General features: G+C 36.6%; 1 protein-coding gene across 3 annotated transcripts in view; it reads right to left on the bottom strand.

The window, feature by feature from the left end:
* The window catches only part of Zpbp (zona pellucida binding protein), a 188,955-nt gene that overhangs the window by 11,605 nt on the left and 158,781 nt on the right, over positions 1-18,569 (bottom strand). Inside the window, exons 8-10 of one of the 3 annotated variants that reach the window (XM_076938133.1) lie at positions 11,440-15,395; positions 2,813-3,011; positions 2,314-2,407 (exon numbers count right to left, since the gene is read on the bottom strand). In XM_076938133.1, coding sequence (XP_076794248.1) covers positions 15,301-15,395 — 95 coding nt within the window. In that variant the 3' untranslated portion in view covers positions 2,314-2,407; positions 2,813-3,011; positions 11,440-15,300. Of the gene's footprint in view, positions 1-2,313; positions 2,408-2,811; positions 3,012-11,439; positions 15,396-18,569 lie in introns of those variants that run through there. The other 2 variants (XM_076938132.1, XM_034508180.2) reach the window with 2 other exon arrangements.

Genomic DNA, 18,569 nt, shown 5'->3' with positions numbered 1-18,569 from the left:
AGCCAAATCTAAACAGCAGATATGAGAATGAGAGTTTCTTCTTATTCTTTTAGGGGAGGGGGGCATCAGAGCCAAAGTCTCTAGCTAGGTTGATTCCTATACCAGAGGCAGGGAAGTGGATGTGGCCACCTCCCCCACCCCTCCCCCTGCCACCAACATTTGATGTGAACTCAGTCCCCAGGTGACAGATCCTAGAACCTGCCAGCTCTTAGCTAGGGACTCACCCTGTCTCTTTTGGACACCTGTGAAAAAGGAACGGCTGCTGAGAGGAGGATCCTGGAGTCCTTAATTGCAATGCCATCTTGAGTCCCTGTCATAGCACTAATTAGGTGCCATTGTAGCTGAGATTGTGGGTGGCTAAGTAGAACTGTGCTTGGCTAGCATGCACAAGTACCTTGCTTTTGATCTCCAGCACCACTACATACATAATGTATCATTAAATGGGTAGGGTATACTTCAATGGTAAAGAAATTGTCTCACATGCAGAAAGTTCCAGTTCAATCTAGTCTAGTATGAAAAAAGTTTATTCATAGCTAATGGTTAATTTTTTGTGTGTTTTCCTCTTATTTCTAGATACTTTTAATTCATTATGAGACAATAACTTCTGCAATTATTACCTACTCAATGTTAAGTTTGCTTTACTGAATTACATACAGTCCACTAGAGCTGTGATCAAGCACTGGCTCAAACAGTGCATCAAACCAAAGTTCCCAATGTTGTCTCCTTGCCTGATTTCTTTCCAGATTTCTAGCACATTTTACACATCCAGGCCATGTTCACCCACAGATCAAATTCCTCACTGCTGTAACGTTGAGGTTGGATGTGACAATCAATGGCCAGTTCTGATGCAAGTCAGGACAGGCCACTTTGATGTAAAAGTTCTAATACTGAAGGAAACTTCTAATGAAAACATAGGGGTACTTATAATAATAGTGATCAAGTTTATAGTTTTGGTATTTCCTTGTTTATACCAATTTTTTGAATAAAAATTTCATATTCTAGATTTTATTTTAGGAATCTGAGTGTATCTGCATATCTCCATGTTTCTGTGTAATGTGACTGAGCAGTGTAGTTGGCTTCTATGAAACTGATGTTAAGTCATTGAATCAAGGGTTTAAGGATGATGGCTGTTGATACTTCACCAAGATGTCAAACTTTACCCTCATTTGTAAAGCATTTGCTGGTTTTGCTTTACCACAAACACAAGTGGGGAAAAAACCTAATTTTAAATGCCTAATTGTTAACTGAATAAATTCCATCGACTTCTAAGTGATACTGTCAATCAGGTGAGAATGTTCACTCAAAGATTCAGTAACATGAAAACTGAAATGAAGAGGTGCTCCAAGTGTTTGCCCTGTTGGCAGTTTGTGATGCATGAAAAGGTATGTATGAGCGTATACCTGTGATTCTCTAACAAGGACATAAAACTCATAATACAGGCACAGTAATATCAAATACAATCAAAATACACCTAACGTCATTTATTAAGGTATTGTTGCAGCCTGTTAACTTAAAATAATTCTAAATATCTCCCACTTTAGTTAGAATTCAGTTTTCAGGAAGTAGAAACTTCTCAGTTTTATTTAATATTTAATAGTACTTTATATACTCACTAACATTTACTGTTTTTCTTCCATTTTTGGAATTTACATTTGACCTTGTTTCTAGATATATTTATGAAAAATGTTCATTTCCCTATCTTCTTGCTTTGTAAACCAAATGCAGTTCTATTTTTATTTGTCTCTGGGGTTATTTTAATCACCTTATTTAAACTCACAATACCTACAAAAATGGCTAGCATTGGCCCCACTCAGGACATTTGGGAAATTGATAAACTGCCTAAAGCTTCAATCTAGTGAATGAGTGGGCAGGAATCCAAGTCTGCCTTAGACCTGCACCTGTGGCACAAAGTCTTCTCATTCATGTTTGGACAATGACCTCTAGAAAGGAGACAGCAACATCACCGTGCTCTTCCTCACACTCCCAAGAAGCACAAGAGGAAATGGACACCATCTTGCTCTTCTAACTCAGCTGTGCGGTCCTGACACTTGTCAATTAAGAGTCGCTACTCCCAAAAGTGTTAATGGCCTCCCTTTTCTACTTGCTACATATTTTAATTAAACTGTATTCATTTCTTATTAAAGTAGATTTCAAACAACAGTAATTTTTATGGTTTTGTTTATAATTCATGTATTGGGTTTATAAAATATGACCACGTATTATAACCCTTTCTGTACTGGTGACTTATTTTTCTTGCTGTGGAAGATAGCTGACATAAACAATGTAAAGGATGAGATATTTATCTTTGCTTACAGTTTTACATGTTTCATCTCATGGTTGCTTGGCTCCATGTAGCTCAGCAATACACCACTGTGGTCAAAGCTTGTGGTTGGGCAGGTTCTCACCTCTGGCAGCAGAATGAAATGAAAGGGAGTAACCAGAAGTGAGGTATAACAGCTACAAGCATGCCCCCAGGGAACATACTTCTTCCCTCAGGCCTTGCCTTTTAAAGTTTTCATCAGCTTCCAAAATATGTCTAGGAAGCATTCATTGAGCAGGTGTCACAAAATAGTCAACACATGAGCCTGTGAGGGATATTTCAAACTAAAATCTTACTGGACATATATTAACATGAATTAGCATATATTAGCTAATGACGAAAAACTATCACTTATTAGATGACAATCTATGGAAAATACTACATTTTCAACTTTAAATTCTAGCATCTGATATCAGCAACCCTGGTGTGAGAAAAACATCAAGTTTCAGTGATATCACTGAGGTCAAAGCCCAGAATATGCACTGTACTCACAGAGCATGGTCGATCAAGGAAAGGATAAAGCATCCTTCATTCACCATTTCCTCCCAAGGGGAGCAGTGCGAGCCTTAGTCTTTCACTTTATTCCACAGGTAATGATGCACTTTGTGTTCTGAGGCCATCAGGCCAGGGTAATGACCAGCATGTACTCTTTGGCTCCACAGACCCCTTACTCCAGCATGCTCCCTGAAGGCTGTAAGTCAATGCAAAAATAAGTGATTGTACAAATTACCATTCTTAGCTTTCACATTCAGGTCAATACCTTACATCAGCATCATTATTTACCATTTAAAAACAATGTGTTAGCTATCTAGTTATATGCAGTAGCTAGAGGTAAGATCAGGAAGTAAACATTACATAGCAGCAATGGCTTAGGAAAGCTAAGTGCCTATTTACTATGTCTTTCTTACTTTGTTTTCACTGAGTCTTTTGAAAGTCTACATTAATATAAACTCATTCAAAAGCAGCTTGTCCATGTTACATACTGACATGCTTATGGTTTTAAGTTTATTAGTCATCAAACAGAAACAACTATAAAGAATTCTTCCCAATCAAAATAATGTCAACAGTTGTAGAGGTGACTAGACAGGTTGGACTCTCAGTTGCCAGGGTCCATGCCCATCCGGCCATACCCACATGTCTTCTCTATTTCTAACCCAGAAATGTATTTCTACTTTAAAATAGGTATGGTTTCAATAAAAGTCATTGAATGGTTTCAATAAAAGTCATTGATATAAAAATAATATTTTTATGTATCTTTTTCTAGGTTATATGTTAACGATAGCCAATTGGTATAAATTCACACATATATGCACATAACCCTTAAATCAGAAACAGAATTAGATTTCTGTTTAAACCAAGATTAAATGTCTTAAAAATATACAATGGGAGTTTTTGTGCTCTAAAAAAGTATAACAACGGGAAAGCTAAATCATATTATATAATAGGAAAAGCAAAGTGAATGGTTACTTTGGGGAATAGATATGTTAAAATTTAGAGCAGTACAGATAGTAAGAGTTGTGTTAAAATCCTGTAAACCACTGGCAAGAATCACTTGTGAAACTCAAAACTATTAATACATGAGCCCCTTTAGAAATAAAGCCTGCTTTGCTGGATGGGTTAGGACTCAGCTAACAGACTAGACTTACAAGGCCTTGGGCTCGCTCCATATTTATAGAGTCAGTACTCCAGAGACAGGGCTAAACCACTATTAGAAAGTCCTTTATAATGTTTGATGGGGAATCTGAATCTAGTCTATCACTCATTTACTGAGTGCACTTGACCTACCTCTTTGTAACTCAGTCTTCATCTTCTTCTCTGGGATAAGAGAAAGCATCAGCTCTTTAGAGCATTAAATGAATATTTCAAACACAGAATGAGGCAGATGGCATTAGTTTTACAGCACAAAGCATTAGTTTTAAAGCACTAGTTATACATGAGTATTCATTAGCTATGTAAGAGAAAAATATGAGTAGAATGGGATTCAAAAGTTTTAGAGTTTCTAATCCAGTAAAAGTAAATATGATTTACATAATATCTTATTTTTAATCTATTCATGTGTTGTGTCTGCCAGAAAATGTTTTTGTATTACTAGGAATTTACGTGGAGCTAAATTTATAGCATCAGGCCTATGATGTATATGTTGTTGGATGTGTATATATGTTATAAACTGATTTACAGAATATTTATCAAACTGCATTTTGCATTTCCAGTAGTCACTTTTAAAATGTTTTTCAGTCTGTTAAAATACTTCAAATGATGTTAATAAAAAGTACTATTAAATATTCCGAATGCCTCAAATATCATTTATAAAATATTTAAATACATTCCTTAGTGTTGCCTCAGATATGCATTGTACTTTTCATATTCCAGTAAAATATTGACAAGGACTTACAGTGAATTGTAGCAATACTATAAGTATGTCTGATGATACTGACTGTGGCAATGTGTTTTGATTGTCATTTCTAAAAGTAAATGGTGTGAACATTAAACATATATCCAGAAGTAGGTGCTAACAGTGTATGATATATATGTATTATATACTATATTATATATATGTACATATATACATATATATGTAAGTAGGTCTCTGAAACTCAAATAATCTTCATTTAATCATATTTCTACTATGGCTTTTTGACAATATATGTTAAACACTTTTAAATATAAATGAAAAGACCCTGGCGTAATGGTGCCTGCTTCTAATCCCAGTATTCAGAATGTAGAGGAAGAAGGGTTGGGATTAGGAATTCAAGTCTAATATTAGCTAAATAGAGAATTTGGGGCCATTCTGGACTACAGGAGACTTGATATCAGCACAAACACACACACACACACACACACACACACCATTCATTCATTCAAAATAAAGAACTTCACATACCTGAATTGGAAGAGTAATTTAGAGTAATCATCCTGCAGAGAGCAATGAGACAATCTACATATAGAATTGGCACTGTTTAAAAGTAATTGGAAAATTCGAAGCACAGGGACAAAGTTAGCAGCCCAAAAGGATGGAAACTGACATTCTGTATGTTTTTTTCCCTGAGCATGCTTCATGCTTGGAGTTATATGATGACAGCCTTAAGAAAATATTTTGATATTTTTAAGGGGATAAAAGTTTCAATGTGTGTTCAAGGTACAGGAAATTTAAGTCTTTGATGACCACCCCATTTTTCACTTTGTGGCCCCATGGCTGCATGGTGCACAAGTGAACTGAAGCTCGTCCAGGCTTCCCCTCTCAGATGTAGAAAAGAGCATCAGATGCCCAGACACTGGAGTTACAGATGGCTGTGAGCTACCAGATGGGTGCTAAGAAGGTCCTGCGAGAGTAGTCAGTGCTGAGGAATAATCACTGGGCAATCTTTCCAGAACCACTTACTTTTCATTTTAATTTCTTCTACATATTTATTTTTGGTACAGTATATATGTGTGAAGGTGAATGGGGAGCTTGTAGATGTCAATTTTTATTAATATCATATAGGTTCTTCACAATTGAATTCAGGTCAATAGACTTGGCAACAGTTACATTTAGCCCCTAGCTTTTTTGACAGACCTACTATATTGTACTTTCTTTGGGTCTTACTGTTTGTAAACAGGACCATATTAGTCATCCTGCTGGGACGTGTTCCTTCTACTGATACTACGAGCAGCTTCTTCTGAAAGGATCATCTTTGATATTTCTTCTAGTGAATTTCTACTAGGGATGAACTCTTCCAGTTTTCATTTGATTCAAACAACTTTGTCTCAGTTATTTCTTTAAAAAATGTGTATATTAAACTACGGAGCATAAATCACCACTGGATGTTTATAAGTATGTGCCATTTAGGATACTTTCACATCTAACTGATGGAACATTTAGGGAAAAAATACATTACATATAAAGGCCTGAGAAACACAAATCTGACTTAAGGGGCATGTAACTCTTCATGAAAAATCACAAGATGTTTATGTTTCATTAGCACATGTGGAAATTTACAAGCAATTAATATACCCTGAGTCACAAAAAAGGTTCATTATAAAGAACTGACAGCATACAGACAATAAAGCTGATGAGTCTCACTGACTCTAAATCAACAAGAACAACAAAACAAAACTTATATATATTGAAAATTAAGACACAATTCCAAATAACCAAAGGATGGAGAGGAGGCTGTCTGTCATTAGAGTCCACAGACATAAAGAACATGGAAGCATTTCATAGTGAAAGCCTTCTGTCTCTTTCTGAATAGTGTGACTTTCTTCCCACCTCTTCCTTGACTACTAAGATTTCTCAACTTGACACAACAAAGAAAGGTGGAAATATGATACCTGTGTTAAGACTTGGGACCTGAGAGACATTATCAAAGTTTCACTTTTGCCTCTCAGATGATTAATCAGCCATCAGGCTCAGGGACAAAAAGATGATAGATGACTTAAAGGACAAAAAAAAAGATGACTTAATGGCAGGAGATTGCAAGCAGCTTTATGATACTTTACATAGTGAACCAATGATCCCACAAATATAGAAACAGTAAACATGCCAAGGGCTAGTCTGGCCCTGGAAGAGGCAGCATTGTTTTCATAACCTCAAGGTTAGAGGCAAGGCTGCAACAGCCAATAATGATGATCTCAGCCTCTATGGGACAGCTAGAGGGTAACTGTAGATGACAGCTATCTGACAAAATAATTGATGCTGATGAAACTAACATCAGAACAGTTATTCTGGAAGTTATATTCAGCATCTCAGGAGTTTACCAAGATAGTATCCAGGATACTCACACATGATCAACAGTTTTTCTTAATATTCTGTGGAATTATACAATATACAAATGAAAGCTTCTATATAATAAAGAACCCAAAACACCCAACAATCTGAGTAAGTTATGTTCTTCATTTATTACTGACATAAAAAAAGAAAGTCTGGATAACAATATTATCTGAAGACTGGCTTTGGTTTCTAAAATAAGGGACTCATACTGTAGCCCAGGCTAGCCTAGAATTACTTAATCTAAGCTGGCCTCAAAATCATTATCCTTCTGCTTTAACTTCCCAAGTATAGGGTTTCCTGTAAAACACCATCACTGAGTAAACAATGTAAACTACTTAATTTCAGTGGCAAGAACTGTGGAACAGCTTGGTCAACTTTTAATTGATTAGATTTTAATTCAACCATAAAGACACTCCTCTGTGTATGTCCATAAGGGTATTTATTTCTATGCCAGTGTCTCCAGAAGGACTTAACATCCATTCTGAATGTGAATGATGCTAACTCATGCACTGGGATCTCTACTGAATGAAGAGGAGAAATCAAACAAAATGCCAACATTATTCCTCTTCTTCCTCACAGAAGATATAATATGATCAGCCAATTTACCCTCCTGTCATGGCTTCCTTGTTATGGTGGACTGCACCCTCCAACTGTGACCTGAAATGAACCCTCTCTTCCTGAAGTTGCTTTGTTAGCTAACTGTGTCATAGCAATGCAAAATACCTAATTCATGAAATTAATACCATGAAATGAGGGTATTGTGATAAAACTGACCATGTAGTTCTGGTTTGTGAGATTAAATAGGGGAGTATTTGAAGCTACATGCAAAAGATTCCCTCAAATGCTGAGCTTACTGGGTCACTATGGTGGGTGTTTTGGAGACAGAATACCAAGGTAAATGTAGACAGTTGAAGTTCCATTCATAAGATTCCAGATGGGAACAATGACTGTTGGGATCTTAACTAGAAACCATTCATGTTATAGTTTGTCAAAGAATCTACTTTTATCTTGCCCATGTCCTGAGAACCTAAATGAAGCGGAATCAAAACTTAATGGGCTAGGACCAGTGCAATGGTACAGCCAGTTAAGGCACTTACCACCAATTTGACTTTGAGCTCCAGTTCCCATATAGTAAGCATAAGGAGAGAGCTGACTCCCATAAGTAGTCCTCTGACCAATACACATATACCAGAGTATCCATGCACCTACCTTCATATACACTCACAGAAAATAAATAACAAAAAGTTTTAAAATGTATAGTAGACTAATTTCTTTGGTGGGGAAATTTTAGAACAATGTAGCACTCAGGCTGCAGCATGGATACTGCTTCCAATTATTCAGATCTATAATGAGCGAGAACAGAAAGATTAAATCATGTGCACAGATCCAGAACTAGTTAACGTGCTGAGAATAACTGAGTGCTCACCCATGAATGGGACACCCACACCACCCACTGCTCTTGGTGGCTCAGGAAACATCACAAGTGAGAGCAAAAAGAGAATACAATGGCTCAAATATACAAATGAGTGCTGTGAAACAATGTCTTCTGGACATGACAGAGTCACTGCACTCATGAACCACAGCAGCTGTGGCTATCTACACACGGCTATACAGGATGTTATCTGTCTGCACATTCATTATGTGAATAGGGACTGTCATTTTCTTCAGTTACTGGAAAGTTTCCTATGTTTCAATAATTAATATCCTGCCAATGTTCATGTAAGAAATACTAATTAAACTCAGCGGCATGAAAACAGGATGAATACTTGATGGAAAGAAGGGAAGGAATAAAAGTATGAAAAGTGAGAGACAATAATGTAGATTGCATGTAATCAAAATAGTATACACACACATACATGGGAAATTCAAAGAATAAACTACTTTTAGGTATGTGCATATGTGCATCCTGGCAATGAAAGGAACATGAGTTTTAAACAAGGTGGGTAGGAAAAAACTTTGATTAGTAAGAACATTCATACCATTAAAGAGAAACACTCTTCACAAGAAAGATTTTAAAACCATGTCTTGAAGGCAAGACCTCCCCATCTATATTGACACAATAAGATGACCACTTAAAAAATTCAAATTCATTTGAAAGGTGGAGTCTAAACTGAGAAGGACACTAGTTTCCTTGCTCCACACTAGCCACTTGGGGAAATGTTTCCCCAGAGTCAAACTCAAAGGGACACTGAAACTGCTATAAATGTGATTCACAGATGGTAGGCTACACCTCAATTTAGCAGCCTAACATGGCAGCACCAACCATCAAACCAATCAAAGATGCAAAAGTAAATGGATGAATCTTGCATCAAGGTTTAAGGAAGCTGCAGGGGTAGGCAATGTATGGTACAATTAAATTACCCACATGAAAGCCTGAGAGAGCACCACATGAACCAGAAAGAGTAAAGTCTACTTTGCAAATGGAGATTCTGGCATGCTGGAGATACAAGCAGAGTAGAAGTGGCCCAGAAAAACTCTATATGTATGCTAGGCAGCAGAGAGAGGGCTGCCTGAGATAGTGGTACCCAGCTGATTCTATCATAAGCCTCAGATGCCAAATATGGAGCTGCAGGGTTTGGTGTTTTCCCTTAGTTTTTTCTGTGCTTTGGTCTGGCCTTTCCTAGATATTGCTCTGTCACTCCTTTTGAAATGGAAATATTTAATACATTGTATGTTGAAAGTAGGTAACTTGATTTATGATATTATACAGTCATAGCTGAAGAACTTTCCTTAGCCGCAAAAAAAGGTACTCTGGACTTTTGAAGTGCTTAAATCATTAAAGACAATGGCAACTTAGAGAGATGGACTAAAAGCACTTTGAATTGTGTCCTAAAAATGACTTTTAGTGGCTAAAGGTAAAGAGTGTTACCATCTCCAGTGACTGACTTGGGTGTCAATCTGGAAGTGGTGAAGTTGTGATGGTTAATATTTACTGTCCACTGGACTAGATTTAGAATTACATGAAATGCTTCTGTGATTTGTCTATGAAGGTATTTCAAGAAAACTTTAAATGAGAAGACTCATTTTGAATATAGATGGTATTATCTCATGGAGGTCCTAGACTGAATCAAAGGAAGAAAATGGATTATTCACTACATTCCATCCGTTTGCCTCCCAGCTACAGATGCAATGTAACTCAGCTCCTCCTTGCATTTCTGACACCATGACTTCTCCCACCAGGATAGATGTGTCCTCAAACAGTGAGCCTACATAAGCATTCTCTTAAGTTCCTTTTATCAACTATTTTGTTACAACACTGAGAAAAATGACTAATATAGAATGTGATTTAGGCAAAGCATTCTATACAAAATCTTTTTGAGCTTAGACACTGGTGAACTGTCACTTGCTGTTGCTAGGAACAAGCAAAAGAAACATATCCTAAGTACTACCACTTCATTTTCAGACTCCACCTAATCATAGGGAGAAACTGAAATCAAGGTCCTAGGCCCTAGGGAAGCTGGGGACTTCCTTTTAGCTGAACAGCTTCTGTTGTAAATAGTTGTCTGAGTCCACACATCTCAGGGACAACTTGTAAGGAGACAGTTCAGCCATTTCAGGAACAGCTTCTCTGTTTTGCTGGCAGGGTCAAACAAGTTTATGTTCCCAGGCATAGAAACAAAGACCTAGCATACTTCTCCAAATATTTTCTTAACTGTCTGTTAACTGGTTAAGAATATACAAATTGATGTTATCTAAACCAAGGTGTATATGTAATAAAAATATATAACCAATTGCCTGTTATGTCCTAATTAACTACATGCAGGTGACCTGCTCCTTGGTTGACTTATCACTCTGAGCTCCAGACTTAATATCTAGGAGAATGAATTAAGGACCTTGAAGCCCAGTCTCCAACGGGTACTTTCTTGTTTAACCCATAATGTCAAGATAAAATTGGATAACACTGCAATTCACCCTAGCTCCCCTCCAAGCTTTGTGTTTCCATCCTTTAAAAATGTTGCATAATCTATCCTGAAATGGCCACCTCCCTGAACTGCATGAACTGGTAGAGGTATTTACTACTATCAGCAGGGGCATCCAGATGATAAAAGAAATGACCACCAACACTGATAGGGTGTGACAATATACTTTAACAAAATAATTCTACAGACAAAACCTGATATCTTCCTGAAGACCAGTATGTCTACTACATAATCAACAAGCACCAATGTCACAAGCCTTCTTCAGAGAGATACTATTTAAGTGTTACTACAGCATTTCAATGCTGACTACAGCATTGCCTGATGACTAATTTTAGTATAAAGTAGTATACCTAACATATACTTTAGTGGAAATCAACTGAAAATACTAATTCCCAGCTTCCTTAATGGTGTTAGTTTGTTAGTAACTGTACTCAAAATAATATAAAAATTACCAAGATTGTTTTCTTCTCTTATCCGGGTGAAAGCCATACCGAGTACCAGGAGAGCCAACACACCAGCAACTGGAAGGACATGAGCTGCCTGAGGATACAGGAGCAGAGCGTCCTCTTGAGTGGTGGAGGTCAGGATACAGCATCTGAGACAGAGAAGTCAAGGTTCTGGGTAACGTGCAAGGGTGCTATGTCAGAGCTGATACTCGCCTTCATTACCCACCTACTGTGTGAAATTCCAGGCACATCATTAAATTATTTTGACTTCTTCAGATCCTATAAAATCAGAATGGTAAAAATAAAACAGATGGGGACAATATATGAGCAGTTAGTAAACAATACAATCAGCCATGGCCACTGCATTATCACATGAGGAGATCTCAATTGCACTAGTGCTCTGAAATGAAAATCTAGGGAAATGTTTTCATCTATCAAATTAAATAGTTAAAAATGGAATCAGAGAGAATGCAGTGAAAAGCTTAATCATTTTATAGTATCACTATAATTTGGAGGTGTTGTCCATAAGATTGGAAATATCAAAGCCTATCAGTTCTGAGTATCTGATACAGAGAAGATTAAATATCCTAAAGAAGGATCAAAAAGAAGGACTATAGTGATACATACTACTGAAAATGTAAGAGCAACAGAAGTACCTCACAACTAGAATGCTTAACCACTTCATCATATTTTCACTAGAATAGATGAAATACTATAGCTATGAAACTTACATGAATGCAGTAAATCAAATAGCTCAGAAAAGCACATAATATTAAAAGAAATGATCCATGATGGCAAATATGGGAGTGTATAAAAAGCTACCATTGCTGATAGCTTGTTCTTTGATAACCTCCTCTCCCAGGGTTTACTACAAGGGAGTTCCCTTGTAGTTAGTGCTTTATCAGCTAGGATTGTTTATCTCTAACAAAAAATCTACCTTGTTTATAAACAATTAATTTCCTATATCACTTTCCTAGGAAGTGCAGGGCAGACCAGGGATCACAACTAACAAGGGCAATGATTGAGTGTCATCCTTAGATCCCAGTTCTGTTGATATCACTACTCTGTCTTTGATTTCTATGTCTGGTTCACCTCATGGTATGCAAGAAAAGTTTTCCTCTAGCTTCAAGAAAAATCATGCTCTGTGTAGGGAGAAAGAAACCAGTGCTGGGAAGATGAATAACAACGTCTTTTCTCATGGCTACTCCTGCAGTTTCAAAGTAACTTTATTGCTTCTAACATTTTGAAAGTAATTCATATAATTAAAAAAATTTTGGTAAACAGAGGCATCAAAAACCTCATGCATGATCCTATTACATGAGACAAACATGAGATAAACATTTCAGTGCATTTGTTTTAAAACTCAAAATACAAACAATAACAATGCAAACAAATACAGTTAAGTGTATAGTTTTCTGAATTAATTCATTAAATTTGAAAATGTGACAGTCAATTTATTAGCTTGGGAACAATCTGCCATATGGAAGTAGAATAGTTTATTCACCCTCTCTTTAGGACACTTGTGCTAAATTTGCTTATTACTACATATCCTGTGGCACTTGGTATCATTTCACCTATCTAACTTACTTTTTAGAAACATTAGGAAATGAGATTACTGAACCAAACTTAAAGATCTTTATTTCCATACTACCAACTGAACATGTATTACATATTTAATGTAAATATAATTAACACAGAATGGAAATAATAATGTTCCCCTTAAATTCTGGTAAAAGTATCTTTATGTGTTGGTAAATATCTGAACATATAGTTGAAAAGGTATTATACAGGAATAAGTTATTTTAATGTAAGCTGGACTCCCCGAAACTGCTATATGACAATAACCCTTTAGATACAGCTCACGGCTTTTGGCACTTGCCGACATCATTTTAAACACTAGTCAACACTGTCCAACTTATCTGGCACTAAAACAGAAGTAACTTTTCTCTTAGTTACTGACATATTGTCATTCATAGACCTTTAATTCGTATAAGAACCTAACTATAGCGTATGGAAAGGGCTAGGACTAGGAATATGCTAGTATAGCTGAATGTTGAACACAAACACACGATTGACTAAAACAACTGCAATGCTACAGAATCAAATGGATCATTTCACTATATGAAACAGGAAAAGAGAATCATTGATATCTGTCTTCTGTTTCTCTTTCTATAGCTTGCTAGACCTCACCTCTTAATTTTACCTTGTTCTGACCTCTAACGTTTGTAAGGTATTTTTGGACAGCCTGCCTGTATAAACTGGGAACTTAACTCTAGAAGTCTACATCTAAAGACACACTTCTATTATATGTCTACTCCTACAGACCGTCTATGTCTGCAAGAAGACCCTGCTCTCCAGACTTACCACCACCATTGCAGATCTACCTCTTCTCTCCTAGGCTGATGATTTGAAGAATATATTGAATCAATCCCAATATATACTTAAGAAATTGGGAAAGCTTCAGAAACTTTTAGATGAGAAGACTTGGGTCCTAAAAGTTATAGGATGTATGTGCTAGCTATTTAGAGAAAAATCATGTTTTACACAAATGGTGTAAAACTCATTGTATTACCTGCCAGAGGAAAGAAGACATCTGCAAATGTCTATGAGCTATAAAGCAGCAATATCTTGATGCTAATGATGAAAGCTCAGAGGAAAAAAGCAATTAACACCGGGGCTAACCAAAAACAACCACAGGCCAATTGCCTCCTTCTGTGTGAGAATTCTGAGGCTGTACTTGTCCACAGGAAGATAAAGATACTTTCTAACTAGCTTTGTCTCTACAAGCCAACAAGTATATCTTTTTGTAAGTCAACCTGCCACTTAATAATGTTGCCACTTAAAGCATCTCATCAAGATCCAACTGTTTGGGTTTTCCATCCTTGGAGCCTCTGATGTTTTAAGATAAGAAATATAAAAGCAAAGCAGGCAATGTCTCACAGAGATGATAAAGGAAATGTGAACCAGATGATCACTAAGTGACTCCAAAGTTATTGGTAGATTTTCCTCTATTTAAATCATTACATTTATGCAAATCTTCATATTCCAATGTGGCATCCCAATGTAAAAGAAGATAGTATTAGTGGTAGCAGCAGTTACTTCTGGCACACAGCATGCATTTTTAAGATGCAATGACTGGAAATTATGATTCTTGTTAATTCTTTGTCGCTTCAGCCTACTGAGAAGATTCAATGGTAGCTCCATTCTCAAACATCAAGAAGGTAATGTAAGATTTTTTGAGCCAGGATCTCACATAGTCCAACCTGTCCTTGGACTTTGAACTCCTGATCCTCCTGCCTCTACCTTCAAAGTATTAAGAGTACAGGCCTATGCAACTATGTCTGGCTTAAGAGTCTGTCAACTGATCATTTAAGCCAAACACACAGAACTATATTAAAAGCCACAGTTTCTCTAAGATGAGGTCTTCCACTAACAAGTGCAATAATGAGACCCAGGACATATATTTTGAAACTGGCTTTGAGCTGTCAAAGGCCAAGTTCAAATAGCTACAATTTTATAATTAAGTTAAAGCTCTTATAAAATATGATGGCCTGAATATGGGTGACATATAGTAGAAATAAATTGGGTATTTTTTTAATTCCTGAAAAATCTTTTAACATCACCCAATACAGAACATTTGAAACAATCTTTAAAATGCAGTGACAAAGGAGTTATCTGGTATCAGATGTGCTAACCATTAGCATTGACCAAGAAAGATGATGGATATAGTACTGGATTGAATGAGGACACCATATCTTTGTAAATTCTGATTATTTAATTTTGCCATAATAGTGAATTATTATACTTTAGTACTTCAAAAATATTCTTTTATGTTGGATGAGCTACTTGGTCCCACAAGGCTCTGGCCTACATGCATGTCTTCGCTCCATACACCACACTGTTGTTGCATTGAAGGCAGTGAGTTCCATCCCGGGGATTGAAGGATCCAGGACTGCAGACCACTATGAATAAAACATGCATTAATTAGCAACATTTCCCATGGAGCCACATAAGTTAACACTATGTAAGCTTTCACACATAATCTTAATTTTGTTGCTGTTGTTTTAAGACACTCAAACAGTCAAGGTTGACTTTGAACTCCTGATCTTCCCAGAGTATTGGAATTACAGGTATATACCATCATGTCTGACAAATGTTCTTTATTTCTATTTGAAGTAAAATATTTATGATGAAATTTACCATTTTATCCATTTTAAGTTTAAAGGCTTACTACATCATCATTTAATTTTAACAGGAGCCATAAGAGGTCAGTACTATAGACAAAATAATGCCGCTTATAAAATAGTCCATCTTAACTATGTTTTAGGTATATAAAAAGCCAAGAGCTGCAACAGGACTGCAGCTTATTTCTAATTTCATCAGTTCAAGTTCTATTTATATCACTTGATAAATGTGTGATTTGGGTGAAATTCTTAACCTAGGTCAGTTTGATCATTCTTAATCTGTACACATTGTTATCACAAATACAAGTTGTTGAAGTTGTCACTGCACAACAACAGGTTAAAAAGAAAGTTCAAATCCTACTGATAAAACAACCAAGTCTCTAGGCTCTTCTTTTTTGTTAGCAAAAGAACAATAATGGGCAATTTTATAATATTAACATAAAAATAAAAACCAGAAATCTAATATGAAAAACCAGGCACTCAAAAAATGCTAACTCTGGGACAAATGCTATGCTTTGGGTAGCCACCTGTATTGACTGTATACATTTCAAGTTGTGGAAAGCATGTCAAATGTTCCACCAAACCTACAAATTGGCTGAGGTCTCTGATTAACCAGTTCTTCTATTTCCTGTTGCAAACATTGGTGAATGACTACAGATAATGTTAGATGTGTTTTCTAAAATAGAGAAAATATTTTAACTGCCTATTGAGAAGGAGCATTCTCAACACTATATTCTAGAGTTCTTCAAGTTACACCAGACAATTTATTGGTGAAATGATGTTTCCATTGTAGAAAATATTGGTTATAAAAAGTTAAATTTTATGTTTAATAATACAGGATCCTAAGATGCTTAAAGTATACATTAAACTTCCAATGATGAAATACAAATGTTGCATCAAAAGTACAAATCAGGTATTAATATTTCTTAAAGAACAAATATTGACATGTCAAACAAATATACTGAAACTTTTCAAATCACTATGAAAACAGAGTGAACTGTTTGCAACTTATTTCATGGTGATTCTTACAAATAGAACTGAGAGTAGCATGAAAATATGTGAGTTCATGATAAAACAAATGACCTAATAAGTTTAGAATTTAAATTTGATCAGAAAATGCACCAGAGCATAGAATGTTTGACTGCAGCATTATTTCCAGTACAGTATATACTAAAACATTTTGCTCTGTTAAGGCAATTTTTTGAAATAAATTTAAATCTAAAGACCAATATTAGAACACTACATTTATTAAATTAGGTCAAAAGGAAACATTTGATGACTGGCCAGTACTGACATTACAAAAAGAAATTTAGAAAGTAAACTATTATGAACTTTGGACATGGGATTTCCTAAAGTGGGGGATATTAACAAAATAAAAATTATCTGATATACACTAAAATTAAAAACTTAATAAAAAGCCATAAATGCAAAAGTCAAAGAACAAATGTAGGAAACTATTTCAGGTACATTGATTAGAATATATAAAAACATATATAACTTGATAGAAAGTATAGCAAAGTTTTAAATTGGTATGTATTATAAAAGAGTATACAAATGATCAACTAATATCATCTGAGGTGTTATCAATGAAAAGTTCTTATGCACATCAGCAACCTAGGTAATGTAGACAATTATCAAAATGTACTGAAATTACAGAAAAATCATCGAGGGACTATTAGAAAGCTTTTGGCCTTCATTCTTTCATAGATACTGGCTCTGGAAATCAGGCAATTTGCAAAAATTAAATTAACACAAAATCAAGAAAGTTCTGTCTTCAAATGGTGAAAAGTTTTATCTTGGTTTTAGTTAATAAAGACCCTCATGTGATTACATCGGGTTGTGATTCCTAGTGGTCTCTTTGGGGATTTTACAATCTGGGTACAACATTTGGTGAACTGGCCAGGAACCCCCAGACTTCCACGGGACCCCAACCCAGAGGGTCTGACATCTGCCAGGTGTGTGTCTATGTCTTTGTATATTGTCTGTGCTTGTTCTTGCTTTCGGTTTTTGAAAAAAGGCTCGAGGTATCTGTATAAGGAGTCTCTGGCAAGGAGTGGCTAAGAGCGGACAGACTGGAGGGTCAAAGCCATGGGAGTCAGGAAGATGTTCTAGATCACAGGGAGTGGACGAAGTACCTACTTGTCAGTTGAAAGAATTTTTGGTGGAAGATAGAGAGCTCCACCATCAGTTGCTTTCCGTTTCTGAAGTGGGAATCTGTGAATCTGTGACTCTGAGTCTTTGGATTCATTTTTGTTTTCAGTTGATTGAGTGGCTATTTTGTGCCCATCTATTCTGTTTCTTTTGTTGTTTGGCCTTTACTTGTACTGGACTGTGACAGATGCCATGGGACAAACTGTTTCTCACCTTAATCTTATTCTGACTCATTTTAAGAAAGTTAGGGCTAAGGACCACTTATTGCAACTTGGAGTGGCCAGCTTTGATATTGGATGGCCACCAGAGGGGGACCTTTTATCTCCCCAGAGTGTCAGCAGTAAAAGGTAAAGTGTTTCAAAAGTCGTCCTTCTTTCCCCCTGGTAACCTTCTTCGTTAGTAGGAAAAGCCACAAGGTGACAAGGAACAACAGGAGCCAACTCCAGCCCAGCAGCCAGCTCCATCCTTCTTGGCAGCACCAGGTTTAGGCCTGGAGAGATGGCTCCAAGGTTGAGAGCACAAACCTCTCTTCCAGAGATACCGAGTTCAATTCCCAGGATTCACTTGGTGATTCCCTTTTTTTCTCAGGACCAGCTCCATATTGTATGGCTCACACAGGCTCTTCCCTCGACGTACCCCTTTACCTAGTGCAGGCACAGTGCACACTGGCATCCAGGGTTCCTAGAAGATCTAAGGCTGGGGCCTTCTGCTGCCCTAATCAGGCTTTCCCTGATTAGGGAGTTGAGGGCTGAGTTCCCAGATAGCATGGATCAACACCTGGACAGACTGGACAGGAGAGGC

Source organism: Arvicanthis niloticus, chromosome 7, assembly GCF_011762505.2.
Source record: "Arvicanthis niloticus isolate mArvNil1 chromosome 7, mArvNil1.pat.X, whole genome shotgun sequence".
Taxonomy (NCBI): Eukaryota; Metazoa; Chordata; class Mammalia; order Rodentia; family Muridae; genus Arvicanthis; species Arvicanthis niloticus.
The sequence above is the reverse complement of the archived record's forward strand: the minus strand, read 5'-3'. Positions and strand labels throughout refer to the sequence as shown.